The sequence below is a fragment of the Astatotilapia calliptera genome, chromosome 18, assembly GCF_900246225.1.
Source record: "Astatotilapia calliptera chromosome 18, fAstCal1.2, whole genome shotgun sequence".
In the NCBI taxonomy this organism is placed as follows: Eukaryota; Metazoa; Chordata; class Actinopteri; order Cichliformes; family Cichlidae; genus Astatotilapia; species Astatotilapia calliptera.
This window is the reverse complement of record NC_039319.1, coordinates 33,886,020-33,908,020: the sequence shown is the minus strand read 5'-3', so window position 1 is coordinate 33,908,020 and position 22,001 is coordinate 33,886,020. Positions and strand designations below refer to the sequence as shown.

At 44.5% G+C, this 22,001-nt stretch overlaps 1 protein-coding gene across 1 annotated transcript in view; it reads left to right on the top strand.

The window, feature by feature from the left end:
- brinp2 (bone morphogenetic protein/retinoic acid inducible neural-specific 2) overlaps nt 1–22,001 on the top strand; it is a 294,885-nt gene that overhangs the window by 196,094 nt on the left and 76,790 nt on the right. The window contains exon 6 of the mRNA XM_026148790.1: nt 16,887–17,123. Coding sequence (XP_026004575.1) covers nt 16,887–17,123 — 237 coding nt within the window. The remainder of the gene's footprint in view (nt 1–16,886; nt 17,124–22,001) is intronic.

Genomic DNA, 22,001 nt, shown 5'->3' with positions numbered 1-22,001 from the left:
TGTACCTACAGCTAACTTCGAACCATCAATTAACCTAACATGCACCCACAGAAAATCCACTCAGCACAGGTAGAACAAAGGCCCTAGCTATGAGGTAACAGTGCTAACCTCTGCACTGCTGTGCTGTTGATATAGAAGAATGTAGAATGGAGCTTGTTCCCTCATAATAAGTCACAATACCAAATGTTGCGCTACGGCGCTATTTTGAATGTATCTGACATTCTAACCCTTAATTATTATTTTAGAGTGAAAAGAATAGAGCGAAAACACGTTGGTTGTGTTTGGACGAAAACATCTGCTATCACACAGAATCATATCCTGTTTTATCAAAGACATCAAAACACACCAGCTGTTAAAAAGTATTTTATTGGAGATGAAACTGGCAAGAACTTGATTATATGACTGTGCATAACTATTAAACCCTAACCATCAACACTATCCTCACTGTGATATCATAAATAAATCTCTACCACGACCAGTTATAATTATGGATGATAATTCAACACTAATTAACACTTAGAGCACAAAACTTGCTTATTGCAAGTTGTCTGTGCATTCAAAGCAATGCCGGGAAACTTTCTTTGTCTTTTATCCTGTCTTCCTTCTCTCACCCCAACCGGTCGCGGCAGATGGCCCCGCCCCTCCCTGAGCCTGGTTCTGCCGGAGGTTTCTTCCTGTTAAAAGAGAGTTTTTCCTTCCCACAAAGTGTTTGCTCATAGGGGCCATATGATTGCTGGGTTTTCTCTGTATGTATTATAGTAGGATCTACCTTACAATACAAAGCAACTTGAGGCGTTGTTGTTGTGATAAAATTGAAATTAGCATGTGTTTCCCATATGCAGGGGCATGGGCTTTCAGGTGTCTTCATAAACTTACTGAAGCGAGATTACCTGAAGGAAAGCCATACAGGCAACTATACATAAAAAAGGCCCCACAGGGATTACCTTCTCGCTGTAAGGCAACAGTGCAAGCCCCTGCAACACTGTGGTGTGCAGCAGCTATGAATCTCATATCTGTATCCGGGCACCATCTCTCAAGGAACCTTCTGACCTCTTTATGACCTCTGTTCTTTTTGTGTACCATCTATGATCACTCCTGTGCTGTTTTACTATTTCACCGTTTCTCCTCCATGACCCTTCAAAGAACACCGGGTGCCTGTCTCTATGGGAACCTGGACAAAGGTAGTTGGAACACACATAAAAGAGTTTCAGGGTTTCCTTTGAACTCTGTCACAACTGCTCCACATAAAAACCATACACAAATATGACATATGCAGTTTGACAGGTTTAAGATTCCCCAAATAACTTGTCACAGTGTGACCTGATTTTTCCTACAGTCGTCTGCAGTCATCATCTGTGAAAATGGCTCAGATTTTATTAACATGTACAAAATGTAACCAGGAAACTCAAAAAATGGATTATAACCTCTCTCCCTTTCTCTCTTTTTATTCAGTTGATTTTTAAAGTCTTGGAAATCAGATAACAAAACAAAATAATCTATATAACAGTTACACATTGAAAATGATTTTTTTTCAAGATGGGTTACTGTAGGGTTTAGGGTTACAACCTACGATGGCTGAGAAACAAACACATCCTGACTGAGTAGGGTTAGAGACAGAGATATAGTTGGGATGATGGCTCAGGCCTCGGAGGGTTAATGGGAAAACAAGTCTGTTTTCCAAGTTCTTTAAAAGTTGAGAGCCAGGAGATGCACTTTCATTTGATTGACTAGATGGTGAAAAGGCTTTCATTTCAGCTTCCATTCAAATGTCAGAGGATGTGACTCCTTTTCAGCTAATCCTCCTTTCTGAGTTTATTTGACAATTCAGAAAAAGTCACATTGATGGCCCCTTTTAACCAAAATAAGTCTGCCATGTCATCCCACCTCAGTGACATTCATACAGGTTTAATTACATCGCTGGGGCTTTAAATGATATGAAATGCCAAATGGGGACTAATATTCGGCCTAGACACTCTATGTGACAAATTAAAGTGTTCGTGTTTTTATTCGCATTGGATCAGCAGATGTGAGCTGCATGATGATCAAGGCAACCTCTTTCACTGAAGTTGCTGGAAGGTAATGTGCCCCTTCAATAACAACATGCATTTCAAATGTGAAAAGCATCAAGGTGAGAGGAGGAGCAGTCACTGCCTAACAGCCGTGCTGAATTAGTTGTCTTCATTTTCACTCAACAGTTTTATTATGTTGCATATAAAAAGTACTAATATGTGATGGCTGCACAAAAGCGGTAGACTGGTACAAAATCTCTGGGCAGCCTATTGGTGCTGAAATGCCCAGCGACACTTTGGAAGTGTGTCACTTCAAGTTTTTTATTGCGTATTACTTAACACACCTCTTTCTGCATGACCATCCTACAAATTGGTTGCAGCAGGTGGTAAAGATTCTCATTTTCCCATAGTCAGCATGTAGCTACTAGCCAGCTGTGGCTATATCTGTATGTCTCTGTGTGTTATACTTAGATCACAGTACTCCTTATTTTCCAGTCCTGTATTTCTGCATGGCCATTTCCAGTGTTTGGTTGTTTTTTGTTGTTTTGTTGTTTTTTTTTTGGAAAAGAAGGAAGTCAAGAAATTAAAAGTAAAGAAATTCAGATTTCTGGAAATGAATGTAAAATGTCGATACACTGTGTAATATTTGACAATGAAGAAGAATAAAGAACATGGACATCAGTTTATGTCAGTAGTCTTCTTTGTTCCTACTGATAAGTTTACAATAATCTTACAAATCTGAAAATTAAAGTTTAGAATTTGAAATTCTTCTAAACATGACCTATCATGTCCTCTGTTCATGTTACTTAGGTGCAGTGACAGTATACTAAGGCACTGCCTTTGCTTAAGTCTTATAATAATAGAGAAAGAAATGGTATCTTCCATGACCTGCCTCTCACTTGTTCACTTTCTCCCATTGCCCTGTCTCTTAAATTTGATACTGTTGCTGGCTGTAGAACATACAAAGCGTAATCAGTTTACATTGCAAAAAGGGGAAAAGTAATGAAAGACAATATTTGGGCCAAGTTACTCTGGCTTCCAACTAGCTAGCAGCTAAATCAATAAACTGAGCTTTTTTTCCCAGCTGCAGCTTCGAGCTTCAATAATGAAAACTTTCAGTTTTTTTTTTCTTTCAAGCTTTTTGAGTAACAGTGGTCAGGGCAATTAATGACACAGTTGTTTGCATTCTTCAGAAGGGAAACAGGTTAATCTGGTGTAAAAATGCACTTTTCTCCGCAAAATATTTTATTATTAATTTGTTTTAAATATTCATCTTGTTGCAAAACACAAAGCTCATGTTAAGAAGGAATGTTTAGATGGGGCTATAATGCGTTTTGCATAATGACATGTTTACATTTCATTTTGGGTAATGTCAATGCATTACTGAGTAAAATTGAAAAGAACCAGTAAACAGAAAAGTACTTGGCTATATATTTATAATACTTGAAACTTCATAATCTGCTGGGAGGTTTTCTGATACAGAGCAGGAATACATGGGAGAGACTCCCTGTGGTTTAAAGAGGATATTGTTGCACTGTGTATCTGTGTTGTCAGCATTGTTCTAATATGACAAAAAGAGCTTCTCTTTTTTTTTTCTTTTTTTTTTTTTTTACAGTATTTCTAATTAAATGAAACGTTTAAAAGGTGATCTGATTCTTTAATTCCAATATTTACTTGGATAATAATTCTTAAACAACAACTTTCCCAGTGTTATTCTGTTACTCCAGCTAAAGAATGAAGCACAAAAAACAAGAAGAAGCAAAGTGGAAAAACAGCAACAAAGAGTGAGGTGGAATAGAGACAAAGTGTTTTAGTGGCTGGTGATGGAACGTGTGTTATTTGTGTTATTTAGCTGTCTCCTAAACTGAAGAAGCCCCGTCCAGATTTGGAACAAGCACAAACACACACACAAACACAGACACACACACACCCCCACACACACAAAGACCTCAAAACACCTGCCAAATCATGGAAGAGGAAAAATGTGACTAATTACATCTCTTTCCAAGCCATTGAAAGAGTAAATACCAAAGAAGAGACATGCATATTCATAGCAGGGCACAGCGGGATTGACTTGGCTGTTGAAAATCCTCCAGAATGAGCTTCTGAAGCGAGGAGAGAGGAAGCTTTTGACACAACAAATTGATGATTATTAGAGCGACAGACAGGGAGGCAGATTCAGAGAAGCAGCATGAGCGCCACAAAGAAAGCTGCCTGCTAGTTTCTACGGGATGATGCTGCTCTTTAAATATCACACGTGAGCTTTTTGATTTTTAATAGGCTGTGCACCCATGAAACAGCACCATAATTAGCATACCCCTAGAATTTAAAATAATTTCAACAATAAAAGCAGCAAAATTGAAACAAGCGTGTACCCTGCTGTTAAAGGACATGAAGGCGGACAGTATTTCCCACAGCCTGAGCATTTGAATCTTCAGTTAGTGTAACATCAATCTGAAATTATTAACTATCTTAAATCCTGCAAAATTTCATTCTTAGCATAAAAACACTTGTTTTGTAAGAGGTGTTCGTGTAGGTGTAATGGCTTATAGGTAGTTGATTATGTAACATTGGTTGTGCAATTTTCTCATTTGCCAGTTGGGCTTTCAACATCATGCCAGACTAGAAGACCAGTCGGTGGAAAAGCATGGCATTGCAAAGTAATAATAATGTAATGTGATTATGTTAACGATGGCTTACATTCACTCAGGATTCCACTGTTAGTGTGACAACAGCTAAGAACCCAAACAGATTTCAATGAAATTAAAAACTCTGCCACAAAACTGCAAAACAAAACACAATTACAGTCTACTTTGATTAGACTTTTTCAGGCTTTTTTGATATTGTATCAGCAACTTTTTAATTCTTCCTTTTATAAAAGGAATGAAACAAATGGTGGAAGAAACCATATTGCAGAAGGCATCTGACAGCATCCCTTAGGATATCCTTTAGAAGGCGGCTTGGGAGTAAGGGGTATTTGGCCCATTGCTTTGAGTCGTTGTAAACCGTTGTGAAAGGCTGGTCCACACTTTCATATGGAAAAGAAGCAACCAAAAAAAAAACAAACATTTAGGAAGTAGCAGCTTTTAATAAAATACCAAATGTTTTCTTTCTGCAGACTAATTATTTTGAAAGGTGAGCGAAAAACAAAACAAGACATGCAGAATACATTTGGATTGCTCACATAAATAAGGCTCCATATCCATCACGTCCATAACTATTGAATTAAGTATTCTTTTTAATATCAGGCTGAGAAATAGTGAAAGCTGCAGGCAACAAACAAGCTGCATGTGGCTGAGGCTGTAGGGCTTTTTTTGGTGATTATAGACTAGGTGACAGTTGCTACTGATGATTAGTTCTGAAATACGTCCCAGTCAAGACTTGTCATTAGGGATGGGTATCGTTTAGGTTTTATCCGATACCGGTGCCAAATCGGTACTTTTGAAACGGTGCCGGTGCTCAAACGGTGCTCAAACCGGTGCTTAAAGAATGGAGAACACAAAATTGGTCCAAAAACCTCTCATGTTCAGCTGTTTTTTGTAAAAAGATAACAATGTTAGCCTTTTCTGCAGCTATGGGGCATATATGGTATCACTCTTGGCTGGAAGCAGTGCTTAAACAATGGAAAAAACACAAACTTTGTCCAAAAACCTCTCATGTTTAACTGTTTTCCACTTTTTCTTTGGTCATTTTAGCCTTTTTAGCCAGGGTGAAGGGAGTATCTGCCATCAAACAAGAAGACAGCCGCATGTAGCTATGATGATGTTTGCTAGTTCACCTTACATGCATTAATGTAATAACGTGGTTAGCCTACTCAACGTAAATTAGCCACTCACGCAGAGAAGAACGGCTGCTGCTGCCACCATCATCCGTCATCATTTCTGCTACACTGGCAGGGCTAGGGGCCAGGACTCTCCTCTTCGTGTTTTTGGGGGATGTTGCATAACAGGCAACCCACCCGCAGTAGATGTGCTCGGTGTGAGGTCTCGCACCAAGCTATCAAATACGGCGCATTTCTGGGCTTTTAAAAAAAACGCTATGCGTCGCCAGGTGTTTCATCGGATTTGAGGTGTTACCTCCTTTGACAGTATCACAGTATCAGCTTAAAGCACTTGTTGCTGCTGAGTTTGCATATTTTGCTATGAGGTACAGCCAGACTTTTGACCGCTTCGCCTTGGACATTTTTAATCTGTAGCTCTGCTCTAACAGAACGTACGTACCTGGCCCCGCCTACTATCCTCGGAAACGTAAAATGATTGGCTAGAATCTAAAGTGTATCACAGCTCAGGAAAAAAAAGCACCGAAATAAAGCACCGAAATGTGCGCTGCTTTTCGGTCTGGTTACTACCGTTTATGTCAGAACCGGTGCCATCATGGCACCGGACACCGGTACCCATCCCTACTTGTCATCATAACTAGGAATTGCAACTGAAAATAAAACAAGTACATAACCATCTTTATCTCACTGGGTTAATACAATTGCTCATATTGTACTGTGTATATACATATGTGTACATGAACACATTTACTAGGCCACCTACATGACGCTTTCAGGAGCTGCTTGGGCATGGAAACCCAAGTCATGAAAATCCTGGGGCACAGTTTTTGTGATTATCTTAATGCCCGAGGAGGATTCTCTGCATTTATTTAGTCAGCAGAGTGTTAGTAACTTAGAGTTGATAAAGAAAATAACACAGACTGACTTGTTGCAATGCTAGCAGGCTATTAGAGCACCATGTTCAAATTCAGTGAGCTCTTTGTAATACCCAGTTCTTTTCACAAATGTTTGTAACCGCATGATTAGGTGCTTGATTTTATACACCTGTAGCAAAGGGACTGAAAACATCTAAATTTAGAGACTGAGAGGAGTGACTTTTGTCAACATAGTGTATGTTAGTTAATGTTCTAACTATATATAAGCATGTGCCACTACATTACAATCCACGTGCAACTTAATTCTGAAAAATTTGGGACTCTGATCAAGAGTCTTTTTTTCTTCTGTTGCATTTTTTTTCACGATGCACCAAATCTTTCCAGTTAGTGAGAGGTCTGGACTGTAGGCAGGAAAGTTTAGCACCTGGACTCTTTATACACAAATGAGCTTTGGCCCAGAGAAGACAGCAACATTTCTGGATTATGTTCACATATAGTTTCTACTTTGCATGAGTGAGCTTTAATCTGTATTTGTAGATAACATGGCAACATGTGTTTAGAATAGTGTTTCCCAACCTTTTGGAGCCACGGCACATATTTCACCTTAGAAAAATCACACGGCACACCGCCAAACAAAAATGTCACAAAAAGCATTTTGATCATTTTTCCCGGCGCACCAGGCATAGCAGAATTAGCTCAGTTTTTCCCCAGTATACCTTTTTTGCCTTCTACTGGGTCGCAAGTTTCTCCAGGACCCAGGTCAGACTGACTACTTTTTCTTTTCAAATATTTATCTATTGTTATTCTTCTTCTTCGTTTTCTTCTGTTTTACTTGCAGTTGGCAACCCATTTAATTAGAGCAGGTAGTCTAGTGGAAGAGAATGTAATTGTTCTGCTTGTTACTCACGCTGATCGCTTAGAGTATCTTTACTCTAAGTGAAAAAGATTAAAATATCAATACTACAGTCTAAATATCAGGAGAGCAAATCAATATGCTTTCAGATGTGTGGCCTAAAGATCACAAGAATCTACATACTGATTTACTGATTTTCAGCCTTCAGCTTTGTCTCTTGCACACAGAGATTATTCCAGATTCTCTTATGCACTTTGTACTGTAGATGCGAACACAAACTGAAATTGTTCCACAATTATTTGCCTTTTTTTGCAGATTGGTAAACCTTTGCACATCTTTACTTCTAAGAAACACTGCTTCTATAAGATAGTCCTTTTACACCCAATAATGTTACTGATCTTCTGCAAAGCAGACAAAATATTCTTCATACTGTTTCTTCTTTTTCAGCCTTTTCTGTCTTTTCTTTTTGTTTGTTTGTGCAATCAAATTAAAAAATAATTTTTCATGAAAAGATTTTTCATAAAATAGCAAAATTTCTGTTTAAACATTTGATGTTTTCTGTGTTCTGTTGTTATAAATACAAGTTTCTAAGTTCTACCAATCACTACATTGTGTTTTGATTTACTTTTTACACAAACCCAATCTTTTTGGAATTGGGTTTATATACAAAACAGCTCTGCCTCAAAAATGGTACACATTTCTGTGAGTGTATCTGTGATGTCAGGCATCTTGGCAGTGGGTTTGGGTCTTTATGAATTGTGCTTGTTATGTCATATCCGACATATTAGTTTGGAATCTGTCTGTTGTTTGTAGCCTAGGTCAACAAGTGTCCTTGATATGCAACGACTTTGAAATGCTACATTTCAAAGTAACAGCCACATGAAATCCAAGGCCCAAAGTTTACCAGCAGAACTTTATATTCAGCAGAATATTATTCAATTATCTGACAGTGGTTCCAACGACTTCCCATCCTAAGTAGTAATACAGTGCTAGTTAGTCCCAGCAATATCAACCGTTAAGAAGTGAACCGATCTTAGAGACCTACATTAGTAGGTTCAGGGACTAGTGGTGGTATAAGTTGCAGGTATGTCAGCCAAGATACCATGATTTGGAAACCTGTGTGGGATCATTCTGTCTTTCTTTCCTCTCTTACAGATTTGTGTTGTTTTTTTTACACACTTTTTACTTTCTTGTTAAGTTTAGGCCCCTAAGACTGATTAGATTTAACTAGTGAAATATCCTGGGTAAGGTATGAGGTTTAAAAACTGCTTCGTTAGATCCATAAAACAATCTTATTTTGGGGTAAAATATACCTATTCTCAAGAGTAATCACAATCACTGACAAGTTAGGAATTGGAAGTACCTGGCCTGTCTCACTAAAGCCATAAAACGGTGTATCATGGCAGAGAAAATGGAAGGAAATGGGCCACACCAGTATTTTTTGGCAAAATGGTATTACCTCAATGAGAATGGGCTGGTGGTTCTAATATTGTGGCTGATTCAAAAATATTGGCACTTCACTTCAAGGCATCGCTCCAGTGTTATAGCTTGTGAATCGATGTTATAGCTGAAACTACTTTGTAGTTTGTGAAAACCGTGATCATATCCTCCTAAGGCTATGTCTACTATATACACTCAACAAAAATATAAACACAACACTTTTGTTTTGCTCATTTTTCATGAGCTGAACTTAAAGGTCTGAAACATTTTCTACATACACAAAGGACCCATTACTATCAAATATTGTTCACAAATCTGTCTAAATCTGTTTTAGTGAGAACTTCTCGTTTGCCGAGATAATCATCCCACCTCACAGGTGTGGCATGTCAAGGTGCTGATTAGAAAGCATGAATATTGCACAGGTGTGCCTTAGACTGCCCACAATAAAAGGCCACTCTGAAATATGCAGTTTGATCACACAATACAATGCTACAGATGTCGCAGCTTTTGAGGGAGCGTGCAGTTGCCATGCTGACTGCAGGATTGTCTACCAGAGCTGTTGCCTGTGAAATGAATGTTAATTTCTCTGCCATAAGCTGTCTTCAAAGGCGTTTCAGAGAATTTGGCAGTACATCCAACCGGCCTCACAATTGCAGACCACATGTAACCACACCAGCCCAGGACCTCCACATCGAGCATGTTCACCTCCAGAATGGTCGACCAGCCACCCGGACAGCTGCAGCAACAATCGGTTTGCATAACCAAAGAATTTCTGCAAAAACTGTCAGAAACCGTCTCAGGGAAGCTCATCTGCATGCTCGTTGTCCTCATCGGGGTCTGGACCTGACTGCAGTTTGTCATTGTGACCAACTTGAGTGGGCAAATGCTCACATTTGATGGCGTCTGGGACGTTGGAGAGGTGTTCTGTTGACAGATGTTTTTACTGTTCAGGGCAGATGGCAGACAGCTTGTGTTGCATCGTGTGGGTGAGCGGTTTGCTGACGTCAACATTGTGGATTTACTGGCCCATGGTGGCAGTGGGGTTATGGACAGTGAACACGAGTGCATTTTATTGTTGATATTTTGAATGCACAGAGATACCATGTTGAGATCCTGATGACCATTGTTGTGCCATTTATCCATGGCCATAACCTCATTTTACAGCATGATAATGCACGGCCCCATATTGCAAGGTTCTGTACACAATTCCTTGGAAGCTGAAAACATCCCAGTTCTTGCATGGCCCGCATACTCACCAGACATGTCACCCATTGAGCATGTTTGGGATGCTCGGCTCGGTGTATATGACAGCGTGTTCCAGTTCCTGCCAATATTCAGCAACTTTGCACAAGTATTGAAGAGCAGTGGACCAACATTCCACAGCCCTCAATCAACAACCTGATCAACTCTATGCCCATTGCACACCATTTGCCTCACACAGTGCAACACATCTAATGGAGATGTGTTGCACTGTGTGAGGCAAATGGTGGCCACACCAGATACTGACTGGTTTTAGACATCTGTAGCATTGTGCTGTGTGATCAGACTGCATATTTCAGAGTGGCCTTTTATTGTGGAAAGTCTAAGCCACACCTGTGCAATAGACATGCTGTCTAATCAGCACCTTGACATGGTGGTGGGATGGATTATCTCGGCAAATGAGAGGTTCTCATTAACACAGATTTAACCAGATTTGTGAACAATATTTGATAGTAATGGGTCCTTTGTGTATGTAGAAAATGTTTCAGATCTTTAAGTTCATCTCATGAAAAATGGGAGCAAAAACAAAAGTGTTGTGTTTATATTTTTGTTCAGTATATTATATACACTCAACAAAAATATAAACGCAACACCTTTGTTACTGCTCCCATTCCCCATGGGATGGACGTAGAGACCTAAAATTCATTCCAGATACACAATATAACCATCCCTCCCAAACAGTGGTCACAAATCAGTCTAAATGTGTGGTAGTGGGCACATCTGCTATATTGAGATAATCCATCCCACCTCACAGGTGTGCCACATCAGGATGCTGATCTGACATCATGAGTAGTGCACAGGTGTACCTCAGACTGCCCACAACAAAAGGCCACCCTGGAATGTGCAGTTTTGTCTCACAGCAAAATGCCACAGATGCCACAAGCAATGAGGGAGCGTGCATTTGGCATGCTGACAGCAGGAATGTCAACCAGATCTGTCGCCCGTGCATTGAATGTTCATTTCTCAACCATAAGCCGTCTCCACAAGTGTTTCAGAGAATATGGCAGCACATCCAACCGGCCTCACAACCGCAGACCTCGTGTAACCACACCAGCCCAGGACCTCCACATCCAGCAGGTTCACCTCCAAGATCGTCTGAGACCAGCCACCCAGACAGCTGCTGGAACAATTGTTTTGCACAACCAAACAATTTCTGCACAAACTGTCAGAAACCGTCTCAGGGACGCTCAACTGCATGCCACAGGCCACAATTGACAATCTGATAGACTCCATGCGACGATGTGTTGCACTGCATGAGGCAAATGGTGGTTGTGGCGGAGGCGTGGCCCCGGGCGCAGCTGCCGGGGAGGAGTGGAGCAGAAGGCTCAACAGGGCGGCGCTGCGAGGCCGGTAAGAACAGCTGATGGTGTTTATGTACTGATGATGGTCTCCCTCCGCTGTGTTTATAGTGAGACGGGGAGGAGCGGCGAGGAGATCAGCTGGGCTCGTGAGCTGTCAGGCTGTGCGACTGAGTCAGCTGTCGAAACAAACAATTCAATAAATGTGGAAATTGGCAGTACATACCTGCGTGTGCGTGTATTTGTGCCTGGTGTATTCCACAAGTGGTGCCGAAACCCAGGAAAGTGCCGGTGGGGAAATGTCCGACCCACAGGCCACGCCACCCGCCCAGCCCCTGCAATACTTGGCGCAGATGCTGGCGGAGATGGCGGCGATGAGCCGGGATCAGGCGGCCGACCAGCGTGCCCACCTGGCCGCGCTGCGGGAGCAAACGGACCGACAGACACAAGTTCTGGAGCGGCTGGTCGGGGCCGCTGCCACGCCGAAGCCCTCGCCACTGTCGGTGACGGTGCCCCAGATGGGGGACGGGGACGACCCACAGATTTTTTTGGAGACCTTCCGTGCCACGGCGGAGGCTTGCCAATGGCCGCGGGAGGAGTGGGCCCCTCGGCTGCTCCCCCTGCTGTCTGGGGAGGCACAAACAGCGGCCCTGAGTCTGCCTCCGGCGTCAAGGAGCAGCTTCCCGGATGTGAGCCGGGCGGTGGTGGACAGGCTGGGGCTCACCGCCGAAGACCATCGCCGGCGGTTCCAGGCCTGTCGGCTGGCTACAACGGACCGACCATTCGCCTGGGCCCGACAGCTGCGCGACGCGGCGGTGCGCTGGCTGCAGCCGGGAACATCGGAGGGCGAGACGAAGCTGGTGGACAAGGTGGTGCTGGAGCAGTTCACGGAAGGATTGCCAGCGGAGACGGCGAGATGGGTCCGGTGCCACCGGCCCGCAAGCTTGGAGGTGGCGGTGACGCTGGTGGAGGACCACCTTGCCGCTGGAGCAGGGGAGTCCGGGGACGCCGGACGGAGGCCGACCAAACAGGCCCCAGTGCCGGCCCCGAGGCGCCGTGTGCCGGCACCAGGGCAGGCAGAGCGGCTGCCGGCGCTGAGCCCCACTAACCCGTTCGCGGCGATGGTGCCGTCCAGGGGAACTGAGCCGAGTGGAGCCGCCCCCGAGCCATGGAGGGCAGCACAAACGCCGGGGCCGGAGTGTTGGAAGTGCGGGCAGGTGTTCCGCGTTGCTGGCACCCCAGCACCCTCCCCCGGTCCAGGAGGGACATACAGTATTCCGGTAAGGACTCGAGGGGGTATACGCCAAGCGTTGGTGGACACGGGCTGCACACAGACCCTCGTGCACCAAGGCTTGGTTCGCCCCGGGGCATTATTGGAGGCAGAATGGGTGGAGGTGAGGTGTGTTCATGGTGATGTGCACCGGTACCCCATAGTGCCGCTGCTGCTAAAATACAAGGGCCATACACATAGGGTAACGGCGGCGGTTAGCCCGCGCCTGTCGCACCCCCTGATTCTGGGTACCAATTGGCCGGGGTTTCATCAGCTACTGGGGTAGTACGCGGGAGTGCGATCACGACCGGAAGCGGGGTGTAGCGTGTGCGCGGCATTCAGTGGTGACGCGGGGTCGTCCGACACCGACTCCGGGGGGGAGGAGCCGGCGGGTCCCTCATGGGACGTCCCGCCGGCCCCGGAAGTGTCCCCCATGGGTGATTTCCCACTGGAGCAGTCTCGTGACGGCACCCTACGCTCAGCCTTTGACCAAGTGATGGCTATTGATGGTCACGTGGTGCGCCCTGAGGCCGCGCAGACCTACCCGCGTTTCGTCTTATTAAATGACCGATTATATCGAGTGAGTCGTGACACTCAGACTGAGGAAACACACACCCAGTTGTTGGTGCCGCAGGGCCGCCGGGAAACGCTTTTCCAGGCGGCACACTATAACCCCATGGCAGGGCATATGGGCTACGAGAAAACTCTGGAGCGAATAACGGCCCGATTTTATTGGCCTGGCATCCGAGCGGATGTGCGCCGCTGGTGCGCGTCCTGCCCGGACTGCCAACTTGTTAACCAGCCGGCCATACCGAGAGCGCCTCTGCGCCCTCTCCCCCTCATTGAGGTCCCGTTTGAGCACATCGGCATGGACCTCATCGGGCCGTTTCACCGGAGTGCACGCGGTTACCGCTTTGTGTTAGTCCTGGTGGATTACGCAACGCGGTACCCGGAAGCAGTTCCGCTGCGCACCATCTCGGCTAAGAGTGTGGCGCAGGCACTGTTTCAGGTCATCTCCCGAGTCGGAATCCCGAAAGAGATACTGACTGACCAGGGCACGTCGTTTATGTCTCGTACACTGCGGGAACTGTACGAATTACTGGGCATTAAATCTATTCGGACCAGCGTCTACCACCCTCAGACTGACGGGCTGGTGGAGCGGCTGAATAAGACCTTAAAGTCCATGATTCGGAAGTTCATTAACGAGGATGAACGCAATTGGGATCACTGGCTAGACCCTCTGTTATTCGCGGTGCGGGAGGTGCCCCAGGCCTCCACGGGATTTTCTCCCTTTGAACTGCTGTTCGGCAGGAGGCCACGTGGGGTGCTCGACCTGATTAAAGAAAGCTGGGAGGACGGTCCGAGCCCCGCCAAAAATGAGATTCAGTACGTGTTGGACCTGAGAGCAAAACTCCACACTTTGGGGAGGTTGTCACGGGAGAATTTGCTCCAGGTTCAGCAGCGTCAGCAACACCTGTATAACAGAGGGGCTAGACTCAGGCAATTTTCACCGGGGGATAAAGTGCTTGTGTTACTCCCTTCTTCCAGCTCGAAGTTGCTCGCCAAGTGGCAAGGTCCCTTTGTGGTCACACGGCGTGTCGGGGACGTGGACTATGAGGTCGCTCGGTCGGACAGGGGAGGAGCCGCGCAGATTTATCACCTCAATCTCCTCAAACTGTGGCGAGAGGTCGAAACCGCTTCTCTGGTGAGCCTGGTGAAGGAGAGAGATGAGTTGGGGCCTGAGGTGCCAAATTCTATCATTCCCACCTCCCTCCCTTGTGATGACCATCTCACACAGGCCCAGAGAGCGGACGTTGTCGCGTTGCAACAGCGCTTTGCGGACGTGTTCTCCCCCCTGCCCGGCCGGACGTCCCTCATCGAGCACCATTTCGTGACGCAGCCCGGCGTGACGGTGCGTTCATGGCCCTACAGGCTCCCGGAGCATAAGCGAAAAATCGTGCAGAGGGAATTGGCGGAAATGCTGAGGATGGGAGTAATAGAAGAGTCGCACAGCGCCTGGTGTAGCCCCATCGTTCTGGTGGCGAAGAAGGATGGGTCTATACGGTTCTGTGTCGACTATCGCAGGGTGAACGAAGTGTCACGCTTTGATGCCTACCCCATGCCTCGGGTCGACGAGCTCCTGGACCGGTTAGGCACGGCCCGCTTTTTCACGACGCTGGACTTAACCAAGGGCTATTGGCAGATTCCCTTGTCTGCCGAGGCCAGGGAGAAAACGGCCTTCTCCACTCCGTACGGTTTGTACCAGTTCGTGACACTCCCGTTCGGCCTGTTCGGGGCCCCGGCCACTTTCCAGCGTCTCATGGACCGGGTACTGCGTCCGCACGCGGCGTATGCTGCCGCCTACCTGGATGACGTGATCATCCACAGCGACACCTGGGCGGAGCATGTGCTGCGGGTGGCCGCGGTCCTGGAGTCCCTGAGGGGGGCGGGGCTCACGGCCAATCCGACGAAGTGCGCGGTTGGACGGAGGGAGGTGCAGTATCTGGGGTACCACCTGGGGGGCGGGCAGGTGCGGCCACAGGTGGAGAAGACGGCGGCTATCGCATCCTGCCCGCGCCCCAGGACGAAAAAGGAGGTGAGACGGTTCTTGGGGTTGGCGGGTTACTATCGTCGCTTTGTGCCGGGGTTTGCGCAGCTAACCAGCCCCCTGACCGATCTCACTCGAAAGGGTGCCCCGGATCTGGTCCACTGGACGGGGCCGTGCCAGGCGGCGTTTGTGCGAGTGAAAAACGCTCTCTGTGGGGAGCCGCTGCTTCACACTCCTAACTTTTCCCTCCCGTTTGTTCTGCAGACTGACGCCTCGGACAGAGGGCTGGGAGCCGTTTTGTCTCAGCAGGTGAGGGGAGCTGACCGCCCTGTCCTGTACATCAGCCGGAAGCTAGCGGAGCGCGAGCGCCGGTACAGCACCGTGGAGAAGAAGTGCCTGGCCATCCGGTGGGCGGTCGGCTCCCTGCGCTATTACCTCCTGGGACGCTCATTCACCCTCTGTTCGGACCACGCCCCGCTGCAGTGGCTCCACCGCATGAAAGATGCCAACGCCCGGATCACCCGGTGGTATCTGGCATTGCAGCCCTTTAAGTTCAAGGTGATCCATAGGCCGGGGGCACAGATGGCGGTGGCCGATTTCCTCTCTCGCTCGCGAGGGGGGGAGTTGGCTCGGCCGGACGGCTCCCCGGCCTCGAACGGGCGGTGGGGGTGTGTGGCGGAGGCGTGGCCCCGGGCGCAGCTGCCGGGGAGGAGTGGAGCAGAAGGCTCAACAGGGCGGCGCTGCGAGGCCGGTAAGAACAGCTGATGGTGTTTATGTACTGATGATGGTCTCCCTCCGCTGTGTTTATAGTGAGACGGGGAGAAGCGGCGAGGAGATCAGCTGGGCTCGTGAGCTGTCAGGCTGTGCGACTGAGTTAGCTGTCGAAACAAACAATTCAATAAATGTGGAAATTGGCAGTACATACCTGCGTGTGCGTGTATTTGTGCCTGGTGTATTCCACAGTGGTCACACCAGATACTGACCGGTTCTGGGTCCCCAGACCCCCAATAGCGCAAAAAACTGCACATTCCAGGGTGGCCTTTTGTTGTGGGCAGTCTGAGGTACACCTGTGCACTACTCATGATGTCAGATCAGCATCCTGATGTGGCACACCTGTGAGGTGGGATGGATTATCTCAATATAGCAGATGTGCCCACTACCACACATTTGGACTGATTTGTGACCACTGTTTGGGAGGGATGGTTATATTGTGTATCTGGAATGAATTTTAGGTCTCTACGTCCATCCCATGGGGAATGGGAGCAGTAACAAAGGTGTTGCGTTTATATTTTTGTTGAGTGTATGATAAAGGAAATTAACAATTGTTTAAAATCCTACAAGAAATCAGCTGGGTTAGAAATGCCAAATGTCAAGAATTTTACTTCACAGTCTTCTCAATTAAATCGCAAGTGCTAAAAATGTATTTTTACTTGAAGCCTTAAAAATAGCCTAAAATAAAATATGACTCTTTTAGAGTCTGCTTGTTCAAAAATAAGAGCATTCTAAAAAAAAAAAAATCCCAAATGCTTTACCATGTGCTTCCTTTTCTTTCCAGGATTACAAGATGTCCTGCCAGAGTTTCTGCGTGGGCGTTTTGTGGAGGCAGCCCTCAGCTACGTGGCATGCAACTCGGAGGGCGAGTTGCTCTGTCGCAACAATGACTGCTGGTGCCGGTGCTCTCCTCGCTTCCCAGAATGCAACTGTCCTTTTGCTGACATCAAGGTCATGGAGGAGAACCTGGAAAAGAGCAAAGAGGCGTGGAACAACTTCAACCAAGAGTTCATGGAATCAGGTATGGGTTCATGTTTCTAAGCAAGCTGTTGAGCTGCAGTTGAGCTATAAAGAGGTTGCGCTGAAGAATGCTTTGGTTTCGTTTCTGAACTGCTTTGGAAGAAAAATGCTTCACTTAACATCTGAATGCGTATAAAAGGTTTGTATGGCAATTCAAAAGCCTGCTGATAACTAATGCAAGATGTATTTTGGCGGTAAGTCTGCGGTGTGGTGTTTTGAGTTTGATTCTCAGATGCTATATGTCTTGTCACTGTTGTCGTTGTGATGAAACCTGTAACACTTATGGGAACAACTTTAACATCCATCGAAAAATATGTTCCACTTGACTTGGATCTTTGAGGTTCAGGTTTTTTTTTCTTCCAGCAGATATGTATGTAACACATTCAACACACAGCTAGTGTGAGCCACTTACAGTCCAGAAGACAATTATCCTTCTATGCATTTAGTAAATCTAAAATAATATTTGAATATTTATAGACCACACCAGTCTGCTTTAGCACACAGTGTTGGAACCACAATCGTACACTGTCCAAAAAAACTAAAACATATTTTTTGTTCATATTTCAGCATAATTAGCATTACACTTGAGAATCAAAAAGACTCACAGTATGTCTATTTAATGCTTGCTTGGAGCTGCAATGAAATAGTTGGATAACCAGCAAGAGTGCAGTGCACTCAGCACTAGCAGCAATTTAATTTCAGAAAGAAGCTTGAAGAAATGTTGTTCAACAAATGAGTTGATACTGAATTGTTCTGCTCTTTAAACCTCTTAGATACAAAACAAATATTCAATGAATTACAAATCCTTAGAGTATTTGTGGTTTTTATGCAGATTCGTTTTCTTTAGTTTTGACATTACTTAGCAACATTTTCCACACAGCTATAATAACACTGAAAATCTTATTTGCTGGCCTTGCATTGAGGTAGGCTGTACAGAAAGGATGAGCTGTGGACAGCTGGACAGGGAGCGTGTTGCACAAGTTTGTTCGGTTCCAGTACCAGATGTAGATGCAGCAGGTGGGGTGGTGATGATTTATTCCTCCAAGCTGGAAGCAGTTTATGCTCAGTAACACTCTGGTTATACAGTGTGTACCTGTGAAGTGTTGCTATGATTATGTTCATAATTAGTCAGTTTGCAAGTTTCTGACAGACCAAAACAATAAGTTGGTACTCGGTTCACAGCTCAGTTAATGCAAACTTCATTAACAGCCTGATATACTCACTAAACACTTAAGTATGTACTTCTTGTTAGTAAGAGTTTGGATCCCCTGTATCTTCTGAATTGCCTTAATTCTTTGTTGTATAGATTCAACAAGGGGGATTTTGGTCAGTTTGGTTCATTGGTCTGAGATCTGGTGACTGTGTGGTCATTTGAGTGGAGCGAACTGACTGAAGTGGCACCATCTGCTCCAAGGTTTAACATGTTGTATGCTCAGAGATGCTCTTCTGATAAGCAGAGATGTTGTTTTCTGGCAACCACTTGATTGTAGAAAGCGGTCATTTGAATGTTTGCCTTTATTTCAGATCAAAGCAGTCTGGCCACTCTACTCTGACCTCTGACATTATCTATCTAAACCTTAAAGTGACTTTGTAGTTTTACTTTTCAGTGACCAAGAATTAGTACCTAACATCATTAGACGAGTGATTTTAATACTGTGGCTGGTCAGGATATAGTAGGAAAGAATGAAAAGTATGTATACAAGTAATGATACTTTTATTGCAAATACAGCAAAGTATAATTAAAAGTAGGCTGTTCTGTGTAACATCTAGAAAACCGCTGTTCTTTGTAAATAATTAAAAAAGTTAGAAAACATTGCTACATTTTTTAATTATTTCAATTTAGATAGTATTGTGTTAGTAATATTTTTAGCAAGCTAAAGTTAACTAGATTTACATTTATTTGCAGCATTAATTGATCCAAGTAGATCAGCAGAATGCAGGCAGAGACATCATTAAAGTTTGAATGCGCTAGCTTACATTATCCACTCAAATCAGTATTTTGCTAGCAGCAATGCAAGCTAAGGCAAGCAGCATTAGCTTACACTAATGCTAATGCTGTAATGTGGATCCTCAAAGACAGAGCAATGTTCCCGAGCCTTAAATCTAAAGCCAGTGCAGAAGTACCTTAAATTTCAAATTGGTGGCAATGACCAGCGGCGGCGGGGACACTCCTCTGTATACTTAAAGAAGGTGTATTTAAGTTTTTGAGCAATTTTTGATTTATGGCCTCAGTAATCACTTTCCTAATGGGTTTATGGTTGCAGTTTGCTCATACCGTATTTTAACTTTTGATTGCATGAGGATACTTTGGAACCACAGACTATAAGCACTGTCATTACTGAGGTTTACACGATTTATATAGAAAATATGCATCTGGGCACAGGTGAGGAAAGTATGTAGTTATTAAAAAAGTTAAATGTTGTCTCAATCTATGTGCAAATGATAGGCACACAATACATTTGATGTTACTTTGTAGAATTTAGTATTTAAGCCGGTGCTGTATAAACATAATGTAGTACAATCATAGTCCAGATTAAAAATTTGATTTACTGCCAATAAAAGTTTTTGAAACTTGAAAATTTTCAAAAACAACAAACAAAAAATAAAAACACAGAAGCTACAGAATACATGAAAAGCTTGTTCATCACTGCCAAAATTTCTGGCCATAACCATGGTTTCTGACCAATTTACAGGAAAGTGAAGGTTATACTTGAGCATGCTGAGAAACAATGAGAGAGCCTCAATCAGGTTAACAATCTCACTCTTGTTGTTTTCCAGCAAGCCGACCTATTCGTCATAGAAAGCAAGACACAGGTGTGTCATATAATGATGGCAATGATGCAGAATAACTCGGACATCATTTCCTAAACTGGATAAAGCATTGTTTTTTTTTCTCCTTTGCTACATCTCAACACATCACCAGCTCACTTCTTAATGACTTGGAATATGTAGGCAGAATTTAATTGGAGACGGGTTTCTGGCAGTTTTTTTGTGAGCATCTTGAGTTTCCTCACAGAGATTAGCAGATTGTGTGTGTGTGTGCTGACATATAGGTTGAAATTGCTCTTTAAGTGACATTATGTTGCTAAACAGCATTTTTGTGCATTCACTTAGGCTCATTTTGACAGCACCTGACTTTGCAAGGTTTCTTTTACTTCCTTTTGCTGCGTGTTAAGTCTTTATAAAGAGGCGCTGACAAGGAGCACAGACAGGAGGAGGATGTGTAATTGCATGGCTTTTCTTGTTCTGCTGACTTTATGGGTTTTGTCAGGAGCTTAACTTTGTGTTGTTTGTCATAGAATATGAGGCCTTTAGTACATCTGCAGCCCTGTGTGTTTGAGTAATGAGCTAAGAAAATATCCGGAAAGGCTCCCAAGTTTGTAACACACCAACAAAGGGCAGACCAAAGCACAGGCAGGCATAGATTGCTCAGCCACAGGCATGACTGCATTCAGGGGATCATCAAAGTTTTATCTAATTTTAGGGAACACTCACAATCCAATTTCACGTTCACACACTACCAGTCACCTAGCATGAGGCGAGTTGGGATGAAAAATGAATGCAGAAAAAAGAGAGGAGGCTAATCTACATGACAAATATTGTTTGACTTTCAGAGCTTTAAGAGCAGGTGTTAGTATTCATTGTCTCTCCCTCTTTCTCTCTTGCTAGTTTTTCAGCAACTTTTCACTCGAACACGAACACACACACACACACACACACACACACACACACACACACACACACACACACACACACACACACACACACACAAAGTGGATTCTAGCTTCTGGGGTTGTCTAGGAAGTTGGGCTGAATCTCGTCTGCTGGGACAGGCTGATAAATTTATTGTGGCGAGAGGAAAACAACTGGGAGGTTGGTGTGTGTGACAGATTGCTCATGTGTGTGTCAGAGAGACAGAAGGAGGACATAGAAGAGACTACATCACTGTGTGTGCCAAACAAAAGAGGAGAATAATACCCTCGAACCTCAGCCAATTGCAATTTGAAAACCAAAGTCCCAAAGCTAGGTTGATAGCTAGCTACAATCACACACATACACACACACACACACACACGTACATCACAAGAGCTCTCTGTTCTAAGGCTCTTCTCTCTCTCTGATAGATCTTATGCAAGGTTTTGGGAGGCAAGATGTCCCAGGAAGGTGTGAATAAGTTGGAACATCACACCTTTGGTTTCGTGAAATTGGAAAACACTACCAGCTTTAAGGCTCAGCACCAGATCCTCTAATACCTTGACTTCATGGTGTGTTTATGAAATTGAAGTGACATATTTGTAATACAGTGCTGTAATTTATGTGTCCTCTGTCACAGGCTTAAAAGTTGGTACAGAGTAGTTTTGCCTTGATACAATACTGCTTAGTTCTATTTTCTCAGTGTCTGATTGGCCATCTTTTGTGACAGTACATACACTACTAAACAAACATATATAATCATATTTCCACAAACAGTGACCAGAGGCTTTATTTTCCCCAGCCACATAAGATAAAGGCCTTATAAGCCTATTTGCATATTGCAGGGTTAGATTTGGGGTTGTCAGCAGTGATGACAGTAATGAGAGGGTAAAGGAAAGAAAGTTGAATTCTTAAAATTATGCTTCAGATTCTTAACATAGTCAGTGATCTCCAAAATTGTTCAGTCAATAACACCGTAGTTAACAGAAGATCGATATTTTATTATGATATTTGGTGGCCTGTCTCTCTTTTGGGACATTCTGCCCTTCCACAGAATATTGAAGAATATTGCAGCAGCAGGATGGCAACACAAAACAAAGCAAGCACTGATGACAACAGACATGACACTGATACAAAGTCAGATACAAAATTTGATGCCATCAGCCGATCTAATGTGGTGGCATTT